The sequence below is a fragment of the Gordionus sp. m RMFG-2023 genome, chromosome 3 (genome assembly GCF_954871325.1).
Source record: "Gordionus sp. m RMFG-2023 chromosome 3, tfGorSpeb1-WG-v2, whole genome shotgun sequence".
NCBI lineage: Eukaryota > Metazoa > Nematomorpha > Gordioida > Chordodea > Parachordodidae > Gordionus > Gordionus sp. m RMFG-2023.
This window is the reverse complement of record NC_088777.1, coordinates 8,129,096-8,145,056: the sequence shown is the minus strand read 5'-3', so window position 1 is coordinate 8,145,056 and position 15,961 is coordinate 8,129,096. Positions and strand designations below refer to the sequence as shown.

The 15,961-nt window shown below is 24.8% G+C and overlaps 1 protein-coding gene across 1 annotated transcript in view; it reads right to left on the bottom strand.

The window, feature by feature from the left end:
• Positions 1–14,607: 14,607 nt before the first annotated feature.
• Positions 14,608–15,961, bottom strand: part of LOC135925767 (exocyst complex component 2-like) — a 28,750-nt gene continuing 27,396 nt past the window's right edge. Inside the window, exon 25 of the mRNA XM_065461237.1 lies at positions 14,608–14,805. Within this exon, the coding sequence (XP_065317309.1) occupies positions 14,718–14,805 (88 nt within the window). The 3' untranslated portion in view covers positions 14,608–14,717. The remainder of the gene's footprint in view (positions 14,806–15,961) is intronic.

Here is a 15,961-nt window from a genome sequence, read left to right as displayed (position 1 = left end):
TTATTTTTTTTAAAAAAATAATATAATTTATATCATTCATATAATAGGTAAAAAATAAAATTAAAATATTATAATAAAATTTTAAATTTTAAGGAAAGATAGAAGATGAATAATATTATCATTAAAAAAAATTGTCGTCATTAAGTGATAATCATCACGAAAAAAAAATTTAAATTTTAAAAAATTATAAAAAATAAATAAAAATGCTAATTAAGCTAATTATACACTCGTCTATTCTACTTGTATAATTTATTTTAAACTCTTTTTATGATATTATGTATTAAAAAATTTTTAAGTGTGTAGTTTAGTTTTTGATATTTTGTCTTTCTTTTCATACTTTCAAAAAGTCAAATTTTAATTATTATATATATAATTCTATATTATATTTTCTCTTGAAAACAAAATATTAATCTATAAATTTTACTTTACATTTATAACCTAATAAATATTATAAATATTTATATGAAGTTAATAGTTTAAAAAAAAATACTTTTCACTTTTCACTAGAATAGAATGGTCAAAATTTTTTAAGTCAGAGAAGTATAAACAAAAACTACCCTCTCCCATAAATAAGAAGAAAGTTATCGTTCATATAAAAATTATTTTCCTTGGACAATCATTTATTTAGCAGAAGTCTCTGATAATGTATTATTCGATATTAAGAAATGAATGTTTAAGTTTCATTTTGAAATTTAATTAGATTTTTTTTTACCATAAACTATTTCATTAATGTATAAAAGACAAATAAAAATTTTAACAATATGAGGACATATAAAGTATTGTGCATATTTCAAAGCATTTCCATATTTATCTATTAATTTGAAAATAAAATTATTTGATTTGCGAAAAAATTGTTAAAATAACATCTATATATCTTATCAATTTTTAGAAGTTAAAAAATTTTATTTTACAAACGAATTAAAAAATATGGAAGTGTTTTAAATTAAATCTGCTTATCAGTTTATAGTTTGAAAACAATTGCTTCGAATATACACTTTGCAAAGTTAATGAAGCATTTACTTCGCCCTCACCATGTCCTTGTTGTAGGAACTACTAATCCACCAGGGGTAATTCGCTCCATAAAACTTAAAAGAAGACATGACTCAGTTAGGGTCAATAACAAAATCTAATAAAGTATAATCCTTCATGGATATAAAATAAAACTCCGATAACTAATCGGATATCATAGAGCTATATCGTTCTAATTCAATGATGCTGTCCCTCTCTAGCTTAATTTATGTTGACCATAAAATTAAACCCTGAGTTCACCTTCCCGTGTTAAAATGTCCTGCGCTATTATAATAATCTATAATAGTTCAAAAGTTAATTTTTTTTATACGCTTAATAATTAACTATTGACAGGATGAATTTATTCTTCTATCTAACCATAATTTTGTGCATTTTATTCAACAAATACTAAAATCATTGAAAGGTGTTTAGGTGTTTAACTATTTATTATATTATTTTTTACAAAAAAAAAATTGATGTCATGTTTATAACATTGTAATATAAAATAGTCATTCATAATATTTTTTAAAAAGGAAGATTAATAGTTTTTTGGTTGATGTCATAAATTATGAATTTTTTTTAACATCGATACAATCATAATTATGAGTGGGCTTCGGAATTGTGGCAGAATTATTATAATATAAGGTAAAAATGTTTTTTTTAAAAAAAAAATATGTTTTACATTTTTATACCTTAAAATTAAATTACACATAAATGTTGTTAATGTACTTACTATATATATTTTTCTTTAAAAAAAAATTTACAATTGAGGGGGTGATTATTTCTTGGTCCTCATTCATGAAATGGTGATACATCATAATTCACGATTTATAAAAATTATAATTTTATTCTTATCGAAAATTAAAATTTGTTAAAATGTAAGTCTAATTTATTCAAGGAGATTATTATTTTATTGTTAGAATTTTACTTTTAACATTTCTACCTTTGGTAAATATATATTATTTTTGCGAGTTTTTTTTAAAATAAGATAAATCATGTTTATCTTAAAAATTTTAATTAATGATTAAAAAAATTACAAATGAGAAAAATTAAATAAAAATGGAAAAAGATGATGAATTAACCGGGTGAAATAATTAAATTATGATAATTTTTATATATTCATTTTTATTATAATTATAAGCTATATGTGCATATCTATGAATTAATTACAGGTAGGGCAAAATAGTATATTGTAAAATGTTATTAAACTAATTTATGACTTATATTGATGAGAATTATAATAATATATTTTATTTGATGATTTTAAATCATTCATCCATTAATCTAATTATAAAAAGATTTAATATTATATTACGGAAGTTTGATTAGTTCTGTAAAAAAACTATCAATAAATTAGAAACGGTTTCAACTAAAAGTGGGAATCTAATTGCCTTATATATTGTATATAAGTATCTATAGATTTTTAATTTAATATGTATGTTACAGCTCATGTACAAACAACACGTTGCTATCACAACCTCCTATTAAGGAAACTTATGCCAATTTCTTTTAGATACTAAGCAAAATGTTATGGAAAAAAAATAATTCGATCCCGAAGTTAAATAAGAAACTCTGATAGCAAATCGAACAGCAACTCTCTGGGAGTATAATTAAAATTACAAAAATGATAAGGAGTAACACTGCATTCACAGTTAGTGCGAATTCGTGGAGGAGATTATAAAAATACCGCTAAAATTATTCTTTAATGGTTTGTATAATAGCTAGATATTTAGTAAACTAGCCAAGTTTGTAAATTATCCATATATTTTAGCTATATCATATATATGAGATTATATGATGAGAATAGAAATGGCGGAAACTTTCTTCCCTCAAGAAGTTAGGAATACATATCTGGCGACTATCATGAGAAGAAGTAAACTTTCAGCCCTTAAACCCCCTAGATCGGATTTCAATAATATTGTGCAAAAAATAAGAGATTAAAAATACTTTAGCGAAGCAAGTCAGGATAATATATCTTTCCATTCCTCTCTTCCATAATCCCAAATTTTTCTAAATTTAAAATATGTTTTTTTAACTACTTAATATATATATATATATATTTCCATTAATCATATAATAAAATTCTAAATTCAAACGTAACTTACTAAGTAAGCTTAGTATATATATGATATTTGTGACAAAATGATCCTTTGATTTATTATAAAGTCAAATATAAGTACAAAATTTCCTATATTTATATTTATATTATATATCGAATTAATACACTGACTAATTATTGCTAAGTTTTAAGTCGGTCGAAAATTTATTTTATATATTTTTCTAAAATTTTTTATATAAAATATCTATTTAATCCTCTCATCCTTTTTTCTTTTATAGAGATTAAAATATTTATAAAAAATATATTACTATAAAAATCTAAGAATTCATAACTTAAAAAATAAATTATTTTTATTTTTTTTAAAAAATTAATTATTTTAAATTTTAATAAGATTACGATCAGATCAAATAAATTTATCAAGGATATAAAATAAAAAGAGTATAAAATATAATTGATAATTAAAACCATATCATATCATTAGATAAATTTTAAGCCTTCAAACGGTCATTTAAAGCAGGTTTTTTTAAAAAAAAAATTAAATTAATTAGATTTATTTATTATATGAAATATTAATTGAAAAAGGCATATTGTCGAGTATGATAATTATTTCTAAACATTTTAACAAATTAGAATTATAATCTATAAGAGATTTCTATTGAAAATTGCTAAGATTTAACTTTAAAAAATACCAACATAAACATAGTCTCAAAGATTTATTCTAGAGAGGGGAGTAGGAGTTTCTTGGTTCTTCTACCTGACTGCAAACTTTTTATACTTTATCCATGATTCTGCTGATAAAATTTTCAAAGAAAAATGAATATATTAATAGAATGGTTCTCTAATGAAGATCTTTCTTTTCTTAAAACATTAATTAATCACTTATATGTAGAAATTTTTTATTTCATACTTGAAGTTTAACTCAATCTTATATTTAATTAATTAAATAGCAATCATAAAGATGACGGTGGATAGTGGTCAATGGATTGAAAATTTTATAGATATTATATACCCGGCATTGTTAATTACACATACAAACACTCTATAACTGTATATCTAGTCTATCTATCAAGGGAAAATTGTTTTTAATATATTTAGAATAGAATAAATCAAAAATTTTTAAAAGGGAAAAAACATGGAAATTTTAAACAATATGAAACCCAAAGCCTAATCGTTAATTTTAAGCTGATATATCGTTTAAAATTTGATTTCATTTCCTTTCAGTTATAATAAAATGTTTTTTTTAAATAATAATATAAATGATAAATAAAAATAAACTATGAAATTTAAGTTAAAATATTTTTTCACTAAAAATCAATCAAATTCAAAATAATAAAATAAAATTTAAGATAATTTTAAAATTTAATCATAAATGTTCGAGAAAAATTGTAATGTATATAGTTATAGTATAGATAGTATAGTAGATAAGTATTTGATTCTTTAAAATAATATCGATCTACTATAAAAATAATTGTCCATTATAGAGAGAACGAAAAGATAATCGTTTTTATTACTATATGGTTTTATTTGAAATTTTATTAGGTGAGTTGATTCCTAAAAGATATATATAATATATATTTGTATTGTTCATTCCACTTATTTAAAATATATAGCTTAAATATGTTAATTGAATATTTTTTGAATATTATATATATCAAACACCGCACTTTTAAGTTTTTAATATAGGTATAAATGACAAAATATGGTTTTATAGTTAAATTGTAAAAAAAATATCTTAATTACATGTTAACTTTGTCACAAAAGTGGCAAAGATCGGCCCATTTTTTATTTCTTTTTTTCTTTTAGTTCTTTAATTATAAAATTGAATATTATATTAAATATAGACTTATATGATGCGTTTTTACAGAAAGTCCAATATAATCTAATTGTATATTATATATTTTTAAATTTTACGTCTAAAAATCCAAAAAAAAGGTTTTTTCTAACTGGTATCAATTTGAAATACCACTTAATTAGTAAAATATTTTATAGGGAAAATGTTTCTTGATTTCCTTAAATAAAGCACTATCGATATCATAAAAAAAATTATTTTTAATCTAAATGCTAATCTTCAGTATAAAACACAGTATAATTTCAATTTTTTTTTTGTTAAAATGTTAAAAGATATCAAAACAAAACATTATGCAATATTTTATAAAATAATATTGAATTTTGTAAAATAATAAAAATTAGATAAGAAATCTTTTGAATTTCGTTTATTATTATAATTTTATAAGAAACAATTTTTCTGAAATTGTATAATCTAGAATCAGGACTTGTACAAAAGAAAAGTTTTAGACAAAAAAAAACAATAACTTATGACAATTATGGTCTAAAGTTAATATAAAAAAAGAAATTCGGTCATTTAAATTGATATTTGCTAAATATTTGCTTAATATCTTAGTGTTGTTAAACTTAAACGACCAGGCCTGGATATTTCTCTCATAGATATTCGAACCTTTCTGCCATCAATAGGAGAAATATCCAGGCTTGTGTAATATTTTTTGGCCGAAATATTGGGTTAGCCGTTTTTACGAGCCCTTTAACAACAATATTTGGTGCGTAGATATAGATTAAATAATGTCACAATATAAAATTTTTTTTTTTTTGACAGGTAAATTCTCTCTTTATTTCAATAGTTGCTGATATAATATGTTATCAAAAGTTTATAGCAAATAATAAATTTTTTTATATGGTAAAATTAATAAAGGTAAAAAAAATATAAAAATATAATTTGCGAAAGAGGGTAAGGGATAAAAGAATGGAAACTAGGAAAGAGAAGGGAGAGAGAGAGCATAGACATAGGAGATTATTCAATGGAAGAGATGAAACTTAGGTAGTTAGAGCGAATGATGGCGGTAGCAAGTCCTTGTCGTAACAAAAGGGACTCTTTAGGCTGATCGGTTTTTTCCCGAATCCGTTTGCCTAATTCTTTAAAAAAACTTAGAGCTTTGCTACCGAAGGTGGTAAGAGTAGAGCAGGCGATAGGTATGAATAAGAAAGAGGGGTCTATGGACTATATTTGATAGTTTTACGAGTTTCTGCTAGCATCGACGTTGTGGTTGGATGGTGCATTTGGGTCAATGCAGGTGAAGTCCCAGACTAGTAGCTGGCCCATTGACCAAGGAATAAAGGACATTCCATCAGGACGTTTTCCGTCGGATCTAAAAATGCCGGTCGGTTCAAGTCTTGATGGAATGCCTGCGGATTTGAGAGCGCGCAATATGATGTCATTGCTATTGGTGTGCCGTGGAAAACGGCCTCGGCAAAAGCGGCAATGGAGGCAATGTCTGCCCTTGCGATCGACGCTGGTTTCGCAATGTTTGCATTGGTACGGTAGAACAATTTCGCAATTGAGCCGTAATCCAATGGCAAATCTTAGCTCGTCAGCGGTCAGCAACAAGTCGAGGTTGTTGGAGGGTATAGTTTCCAGAAACTCGTAACCCGATCCTTGGTTTAATTGGTGAAAGACTGTGAGATCGTCATCATGAAGGCTCGATTTTATGTAAGACGGAGCCTTCGTTGAGTGGAGTATCCCAGTCTCTCTGTAAACAGGAGGAGGGTCGAGGAGTGCTTGGGACAACGGAATTGTCCCAAATGGTCAGGGCTTCAGCTAATAATGGGTCAGGAAAGTGAGAAAGCTGGCTAATGTGTGAGTCAGATGAGAGGCGGGAGGCGATGAATCCACTGATGGAAAGAGTTAGAGGTGAGCGTAAGCCGATATTTAAAAAAAAATACTGCCTCAAGAATCTAGAAATATATATCATATTTTAAAAATGAAAGTCAGATGATTCTTGCATGTAGACCAGACAGAAATTTAGAAGATAACAACGTCCATATTAACCTGCCTTATTATTTGGAAACAGGGCAAATATTCGGAGAGCGACTAGCCATCTAGCAAAATTATTAATATTTTAATACTTATATTTCATTGTTATTATGTTAATATGATGCATTATAATGTGAATATTAAATCCTCAAAATAAATTTTATATATTTTTGGAATTTATAAGTATGTTATTTTTCTCGTATTTTATTCTTGTTTTTTTTGTTTTTTAATTGTGTTTTTTTGTTCATTTTATTATTATTTTTTTGTAAAAAAAAACAATTGAAGATTTTGTACATGTTTCATAATTTTATTATTTTTCAAAAATTTATAAATTTGGAGGTTTTCCTCAATATATTTAGGACCCAGCCTTAGATAACATCCAAAATTACTTTTTTTTATCTAACATTATCCAAAATTACATTTTTTAGGCTAACATTATCCAAAATTACCTTTTTTAGTAGTAAATTTCTAAATTTTAAGGGGGCTCTTCAAATTTTTCATGGGGAGGGGGGGGGGTTGAGCCTCTGCGCCTTCTCCCTTACACTACTGTACAAGTTACTTCATAAACCATTTATATAACTCACACTTAAATTTAAAAAAAAATTATTTTACAAGATAAATTTGCAATTTATTAACTTTCATCTAAGGAACTTAAATGAAAACACATTTAAAATAAGAAAATAATAATGCCAACTGAAAAATAAAAAATATCACAATATGATAAGTACCAAAAAATTTATTTGATTAAAATCAATCTTTAAGTTTTTTATAATGCCAAGAGCAAAAACATAGCCCCTTCGATCTCTCCTAACATATTTTAAAAATTAACTTGAATAGTCATTAGTTATACCATTAAAACTAATTACTTGTAACTAATTACTGGCTTCAACTATACGATTTTAACTGGCTATTTAAAAGTCATATAGTATACTATGCATTAGATCAGATTATATATACCCCCTAGAGGAGTTTTATTGGATAATATGTTTTAATGATAATAATAATATCAAAAAAATTAAATGATATATATGAAATTGATGTTATAAAAAAAATATATGAAAAATAGGATTCTTATTAGTTATTAGTATTACTATTTATTTATAATGATATTACCAAAAAAATATCCTCTAATGAATTCTTTTACCATAATATTTTTTTTAAAGTTGCTTTTTTCCCAATTTTATAAATAAAAATAAAAATGAAATTATATTTTTATTTTATTAAAATTATTAATAAAAAATTTCTTCTAAAGAGAATTGTCAAATTTTCATTCTTAAAGTCTAATGATCTAATCTTTTGTCTTCCAATTATTAGTTGTTTTCATGCTTAAGAATTCTGGGATATTTATTTTAATAAAAAAAAAACTACAAACTAATTCTTTAGAAATAGAAAATTGAAGAAAAAAATCGAAAAGTTTAAGAAGAAATATTAAAAAATTAAAGGTTAACTAAAATTTAAAAAAATATTATAATGCCTTTGACATTTATCAGAGATTTGCAGGCTCAGCTCGGCTAATTTTTTTAAATCGGGTCGGGCCAGGCCAGGCCTAAAAATTTTTTTTTAAAAAAATACCTGGGTCTGGCCATATATTTTAAAACCGAATGTTTTAAATCGCCATTAGCCATAAAAATTAAAAATAAATGTAATATATTTTTTAAAAATCCAGTCCGAGCCATGGGACCAGAAAAAAAGATTCAGAGAAAAAAAGTTTACGTCATATTGAGATATAAAACTCACATGGATTTTAAATCTTTTTATTTTGAATTTAAGATATTTTTTTCCTTAAACTTTTTCTGCATTTTTTTAAAATTTATTTGATAATATTTTTTGAATATACTAAATTATTTTTGTATTTTATAATATAATAATTACATATATTTTATTTTTACCTTTTGTAGAATAAATTTATAATTCTAAAACTATCTCATCGGTCGTTGTGTGGAAATAATAATAAATTTCCGATTAAAAATTTATTAATCTAATTATTAATATAAATTACGAACACATTATGTCAAAAGGAAAATGAAAGATAACATAATTCAAAATGTTTAAATGAGATTTAATATATCTTATTATCTTTTTTCATTTGATACAAAAATTTTACAGTTTATCCAGAATTTAATATTTTTTATAGGTTCTCAATATAATATTATGAATGAAAAAACTTAAATGAGATATTTGCGGTAAAGTATTGTTGACATGACACATTATTTTCAATTGAAAGATACTTTTTATTCTTTATTGACAGATTTTAAAAAAATATATTATAAATAAAATTTATTTTAAAAAAAATCCAATTTTTTTTTTAATAATAAAAACCACATAATATAATAGAAGTTGTACTTTTAAATTTCTTCTCTGATATTTCCAATGTATTATATTATCATCTATTGTAATATTACGCTAAAGTCGTGAAATAACTGTACAAAGAATCTTTTTATTGTATATTAAAAATCAAATAAAAATATATAGAATAAACAATGAAAAATCAAAGACTTTTTATTTAATATTAAAGCGTGAAATATTTAAAAATATTATTTATATTTTCAATATTAGTATTGATATATAGCGATTGAAAAAAATATATATAATATACGGCCAGAGATCAAAAAAGTTTATTTTTTCTTTTACAGAGAGTTAGTTAAAGCTTTTTTAAAAAGTGAAAAGATGTATAAAGGTGTATACAAATATGTAATCGAGAATTATAATATACAGTAGAAGTTTTAACAAAATTTAATAATATAGAAAAGAGAAGGAAAGAATTATTATGCACCTACTTGATTTTATGTGGAAAGACAATTTAATAAGAACAAACATAATGATGACATAGCTGAAGAATATCCCGAAATATTTGTTGGACAAAATGGATCAAAATATAAAATCATCAAAATAAATAAGATTCTCAAATTTTTCCAAAATATTTTACAAGGGTTTTTTTATATTGTTTATTACTAAGAAAAGAGAGATACGGGTCTTTAAATGTCGTAAAAATGGGGCATTTTGGGCAAAGTGAACCCATTTTTTAATTTTTATATATCTTTGAATATAATTATGTTAGAAGAGCTTCATTTAAATTTCTTTATATAGCCTAATGGTGTAAAATTTTATTTAAAAAAATATTAAATGTCAAAAACCGTAAATAAGAAACCGGATATAGTCATAAAATCAAATTCTCTCAAATATTTTTTTGAGCACAGCTATGGCTCACCTATGATGAAAATCTTAAAGCTTGGACTATTCATAAAATATTTTTCATATAGGGCACAAACTATTTCTTAATGTTATTTTTTGCACAAAAGTATATTTTTATATGGTTAAGACGTTAATATTTAAAAATTATCTCACAGCTTAAATCAGAGGATATACGTTTAACCCATAATTACCCCAAGGTCATATATATTGCATAAATCGTTATTGAATGATTTCTTTTCTAGTTATGCTATAAATTTCCGATAAATTTTATTTTATAGCTATGGCTTTAAGGAACATGTCTACATTTTAATGAGCATTAATATACTTTTCTTAAAACGTGATTTTTATAATTTTTGGCTAAAAAACGGTTTTCACTAAGTCAAATTTTCGATTTCTAATGGGCTTATAGCAATTTCTTCTATTCTATTTACATAGCTGGGAATGATGTTCGGTAAGTATATATTAAAAAGCTACGCCAGTAATTCTTGATTGAGCAGAAAACCACGATAGATTTTTAATCTCATTAATGTATAAAATGGCCTCTCAATTGGGATAGAAGGTAGGGCAAGCGAATATCATTAGCAAATTTTTAAGATTGTCCTCAGAGGCTTAAAGATTATTTAAAGTTTTTCAACACCTCATTGGAATTTTGAATTTGAAGTCTAAATAAAGCTTAAATTATTGTACCAAAATAGGGTTATATTAGTATTTTAATAGTTCATGGACTACCTTCAATATCTGCAATATAAAATTAGCCTAATCTCTTTATACTAATTATAATACTTATTGGTTTATAAAAGATTAATATTAATTAATTTTTTTTTCTATCTAAATCTTGGTACATGACCAGCATTTGAACTCTATCTGAGAAAGGTATATAAATAAAATATTGATATTTTTTAAAATAATATTCAAACGAAATCTTGGGTGGTTGGTAAGGTTCATACAATATCCTATATCTTCAAATAGAAATTTTTCATTTTTATTTAGCCAGATTTTTGGAAAGAAGCAAATAAATGTTGAAATATGTGTGGTATAATCTTTTTCCATAATATTCAAAAGATCGAAGACAGATTTATCGTTTGAAGATCGGTTTTGGAGATATCTAAAATAAAGGAATAAATTATTAATAAATGAGAAAAGTTTTAAGAAAATAATCATTCATAAATTCCTATATATTTGAAAAAAAATAATATTATAAATTAAATATGCGTCGTGTAAACATTTTTCGATTATGGGGATATCCAGGCCCAGAATTACACTCCGTATTTACGCCACTACCATAATTTCATTATATCAATTTCAACTTTCTCAAGTTAAACATCGTTCTTCAATAACCGAACCTAAATATTTTCACATGCCCCAATTTCTAATCTCCTATCTATAAACTGTCTCGCTGTTCTGCTAGACCTCTCATAGCGACATAGGTGAAAACCGAACATATGTCTTTAATCTCATTCAAATAAAAAAGGATTATGAGTTTACCCCATGTAGTCTTTTTACTATTGAAAGTTCTGGTGAAGGGTTTTTTCACCATCGCCTTATTATAAATAATACATAATTTTTTTTTATCCATTTCCATGCCTTAAACACGCATATAAAACTATTCTTTTTTTTTGATCAATCAACAAAAACAAATTAGTCTAAAAAAAATTTTTTGAAAATGAGATTGTCATGAGAATATAGATAGAAATTAATAAATAAATATTTTAAGCTCTTACTATGTTCTTTTAATTGATTTTTCTTTAATATAAATTTTTTTTTTTTGCAGCAAACTAAAAAAATTACGCTAATAAATTATTAACCTCAACTAATATAACTAATTATAATAACACTTTAAACAAAACAAAAAATAGAGTAAATTTTAATTATTATAATAGCTTTAGCGGCATATGGAAAAAAAAAATATATATCTCACAAATATTCTGTATACTCTTTCTGTGTTAAATTTTTTATTTTAAAGAGTTTTTAAACTAAAGAATTTTTTATTATATAAGTTAATAATAGTTATGAAAAAAAAAAGAAAATTTGTGTAAGGAGGCAGAATATTTAATCCAGTTATTAAATCACACGCATACATTCACAAATCATAACAATGTGAAGAAAAAAAGTTAGCGTTCAATCATTCATTTTTTTATATATTACTACTTTATATAAATCCCATAATTGCTGAAACCTTTATATTGATAGAAGAAGAAAAATAACAAATTTATGAATATTATAATATAAAAGTACGATATTTTGTCAAAAGTGGTTTAATAAGTGCGTGATAAACTTTAAAATATTAAGATTTTATAATAAACAAAACTTTGTGTTTGAGGTTGAATTATTAAAGTCAAAATGTGAGTCTATATTATATATAAATATTTTCCCCAAATTTTCTAAGAAATGATTAAAATATTGTTCATGAGTATTAATTCATCTGTAATAAGTTAATTCATCACAAGCTCATGGATTTTTATGGTATAAAAAATATTTATTTAAAAATAAAAAAAAACTAATATGATTAGAATTCGATTTATGCATTGTTAAATTTAATCAAAAATTTAGTCATTTATTGGTTTCATTTGACTTAGGTAAAAGATGAAATAAAAGTATAATCTTTGATAACTATATAAATTTCCCCTGAGACGAATTTTTTTTTTAAACAAAATATAAAAGACAAAATTGTTATTAAATTATACAATCAATTTTTAATTCAAAAAAATTTATGTCCCAAATTACGATAAAAATTTTTACGTTTTAAATTTAATATAAAAAGTCAATGAATTTGTTATGATAATACTAAAAATGAAAAACTATATTATATTTCCACTAGTAGAATATATTATACGTATAGGTAACTATATATTAAACTCTTCTTATGCCTGTCCTAAGCTCGGATTAAAAATAAGAGGGTTTATTTCGGGTTAAACGCAGGAAAAACAATTTTCAATTATAATGACCGATTCTATCAAAGGCTTCGTTAAAAAAGATAGGGCGTTTCCCCCAAGCGACATGCAATGCATTCAGTTTTTAAATAAATCGTGCCACAGCTCTCATAACTAAAGCCCTGTTAAAAGAGTTGTGGAGAAGTGCGGATATCTACGTTACAACATTGGTAATAGTGGTGAATAGGTACAAATGTTAAATAACAGAAAAGTAACCTATTTACTATGTAAGCTTACATTAGAGCCAAGTGGACTATACACTTATTAGACGATATTTATGGAGAATCAAGGACTTCAAATTTATACAGGCGAAGAAATAACAAGGCAACATAATGGTGTTAGATATTGGAAAGAAGATTACCCGTCAAGGTTAAAAGTATATTTATTGCTATAAAATGCTGAAGGAAGATTAGATGGGGGGAGTTCTATCATAAAACCATATCTTACCTGCTGGAAACGATTGATAGAAAGGATAATGGCAATTATGTTTGAGATAGTGTTTACATCGAGAATTGTGGTGGGGGGGGGGGGTAGATAGAAACCATTTCTTCCATACATCTTTGAAGGGGATAGGGAGCAAAATATATTTTTGGGGTGAGGGGTAAATCCAAGGCTTTGAACCTTTAAGTAGTGATTCGGTTTTTAGTTTAATGTTTTATAAATGTTTTGTATTTCGGTTTATTTTCGCAGAAATTCATAAGTTTGGTACGGTTTAGAATTTATAACGGTTCACATATAAATCCTAGAGAAATTTTTTTTAATTTATATTTCTATAATTACTTATTTAATTTAATTAACTAGAATTTCATAATCTCTAATAAATTGAGTATATAAAGTAAAAACTATGAACTTGTTATTGATTGATATGAAGATTAGCGATTTAATAGAAATTTTATTTTGAAAAGATCACAATTTAAATTTAGGTTAATAATTTAAAATTAACTATTCTAAAAAACCTTTATGAACCGCTTAAAATATTTATAACAGTTCGGTTCGCTCCTTTTATATTTTCTTAATAACAGTATGGTTGAGTATTTTATGATTTTTAAACTTAATTTTGGTTCAAATTTGTATCTCCTACCGTTAAGTATTCTATGAACTTTTGTCTGCTTTTGAATATTTTCTAAATTTTTGAGTTTTTGATCTTTTTTATATTTTTTTCCACCCATTTTTTATGTTATCTTCTTCTTTAATGTAAATTATATTTGATTAGCTTACACTATACAGGTCTACTACCTAATTCATTACATGCCCTCAATATCCCCTTTTTTGTATAAACTAAACACCAATAAAATTTTAATCATACAAATCGTCTTTTCTCGTGAACAGATATTTCTAGAACACCCTGATTAGCGAATCAGGAAAATCCATATTAGGAATATACCCCTATTTTTATAACAGACTTTGTTTGTTGCCATCTTTTTTAAAGAAAACTTTCCACTAAATCCGCCTCAGGTCACTCCCCCCCCTCTCCCATGGCACGAGTGTCTGGCATTCTCAATGGTCATCTTTTTTACTCATTATAATATCTCTAAAAGCGCTGAGATTGATTATTATTATTTAGAAATCTCATCTATTTTATTTAAAATTTATTCTATATAAAAATTATAAATTATATAAATAACAAAATTTTGAATTACGTAATCTTCTAATAAATATAAAACATTATTAAAAAAAAATCGCATGTATAAATATTCAAGCTTTATAATTGAATAATGTTAGCATTTTTAAGGCACTCCAATCTCATCCTGTTTTTCTTTTTGAAAGTCTCTTGAAGGGTGTTCAAGCGTCTAAAAAAAATATTAAAGTGAAGCATTTATTTTAAGTTATAAATGATAACTAAGATTTTTAATAAAGGACCAGATTAAGATTTTAGCCAAAATAATATTATGTAAGCCTCGAGATTTGGCAAATAGAAGTCCAAACCTTTCTGCGATGTATGAATCTCCAAAAAATCTAGCCAAATCCGACTCGTTTAACAATACTAATTATAAGACAAACTCTCAGGAAACTGAAAGAAAGACATTTTTTTTGCGTACCGCCTTAGTTCAAAAAAAGGAAGGTATTGTTCAGGGTTTTTAGAAGTATTCTAGAACATTCCAAAAAGAAAGATTTTATTTTATTATTATTACTATTTAACGAACATATTTTACTTACCATTACATCTAAGTTATTTATATATCAGAAAAGTGTTTTAAAAAATCAATTTCCAGGAACGGAAAAGTAAATTAATGGAGTTGAATTGGAAAGGGGTATATTTTAGAACATGTCAGAAAATATCTTCTTATTTTTAAAAATAAATATATATCCTAATGTAGGGTAAATACATTTTTGAGAGCAGGAAATAAGATAATTGGCTTCATAATAATCCGAGCCTATTTGGAGATATTCAATGGATTCACTGAGAATTTTATTTAGATAATATAAATTAAGATTTTTTTAAAATTGTATTTTGTCATTCATTCCACCCAAATGAGCCCCAAAAAGGTGTTTATCAATCAGATCATATAAAATACAAAAAATGTGAATGTAACCTTGCCTCTATTTAGGATATATTATTTTCTTAAAGAAAATGTTCGGATATGTTCCAAAGTATACTTCGTTCCAAATCAACTCCATTAATTTACTTTCTTTTGTTCCGGGAACTTATTTTTTTAATCGTTACCTTTTCTTGTTTTAATGCTTTCACTCCCGTTGTTAAACGGTTCTATTTTTAAAAACGTCCAATATTTTTCAAGCCACGAAATTTCGTTTATAGATGTCCAAACCTTTAATGGCAACTATAAGCAAGATCTCAAGGCTTGCATAATATTTTTTTTGGGCTAAAATATTGGGATTTTTAAAACAAAACCAATCTTCTTTTATTTTCTACCTTTATACAAAGATAAAAGAGATAGCATAAATAACATAAAGTGGAGAGAGAGATATTGAAGGAGCTTACCACCA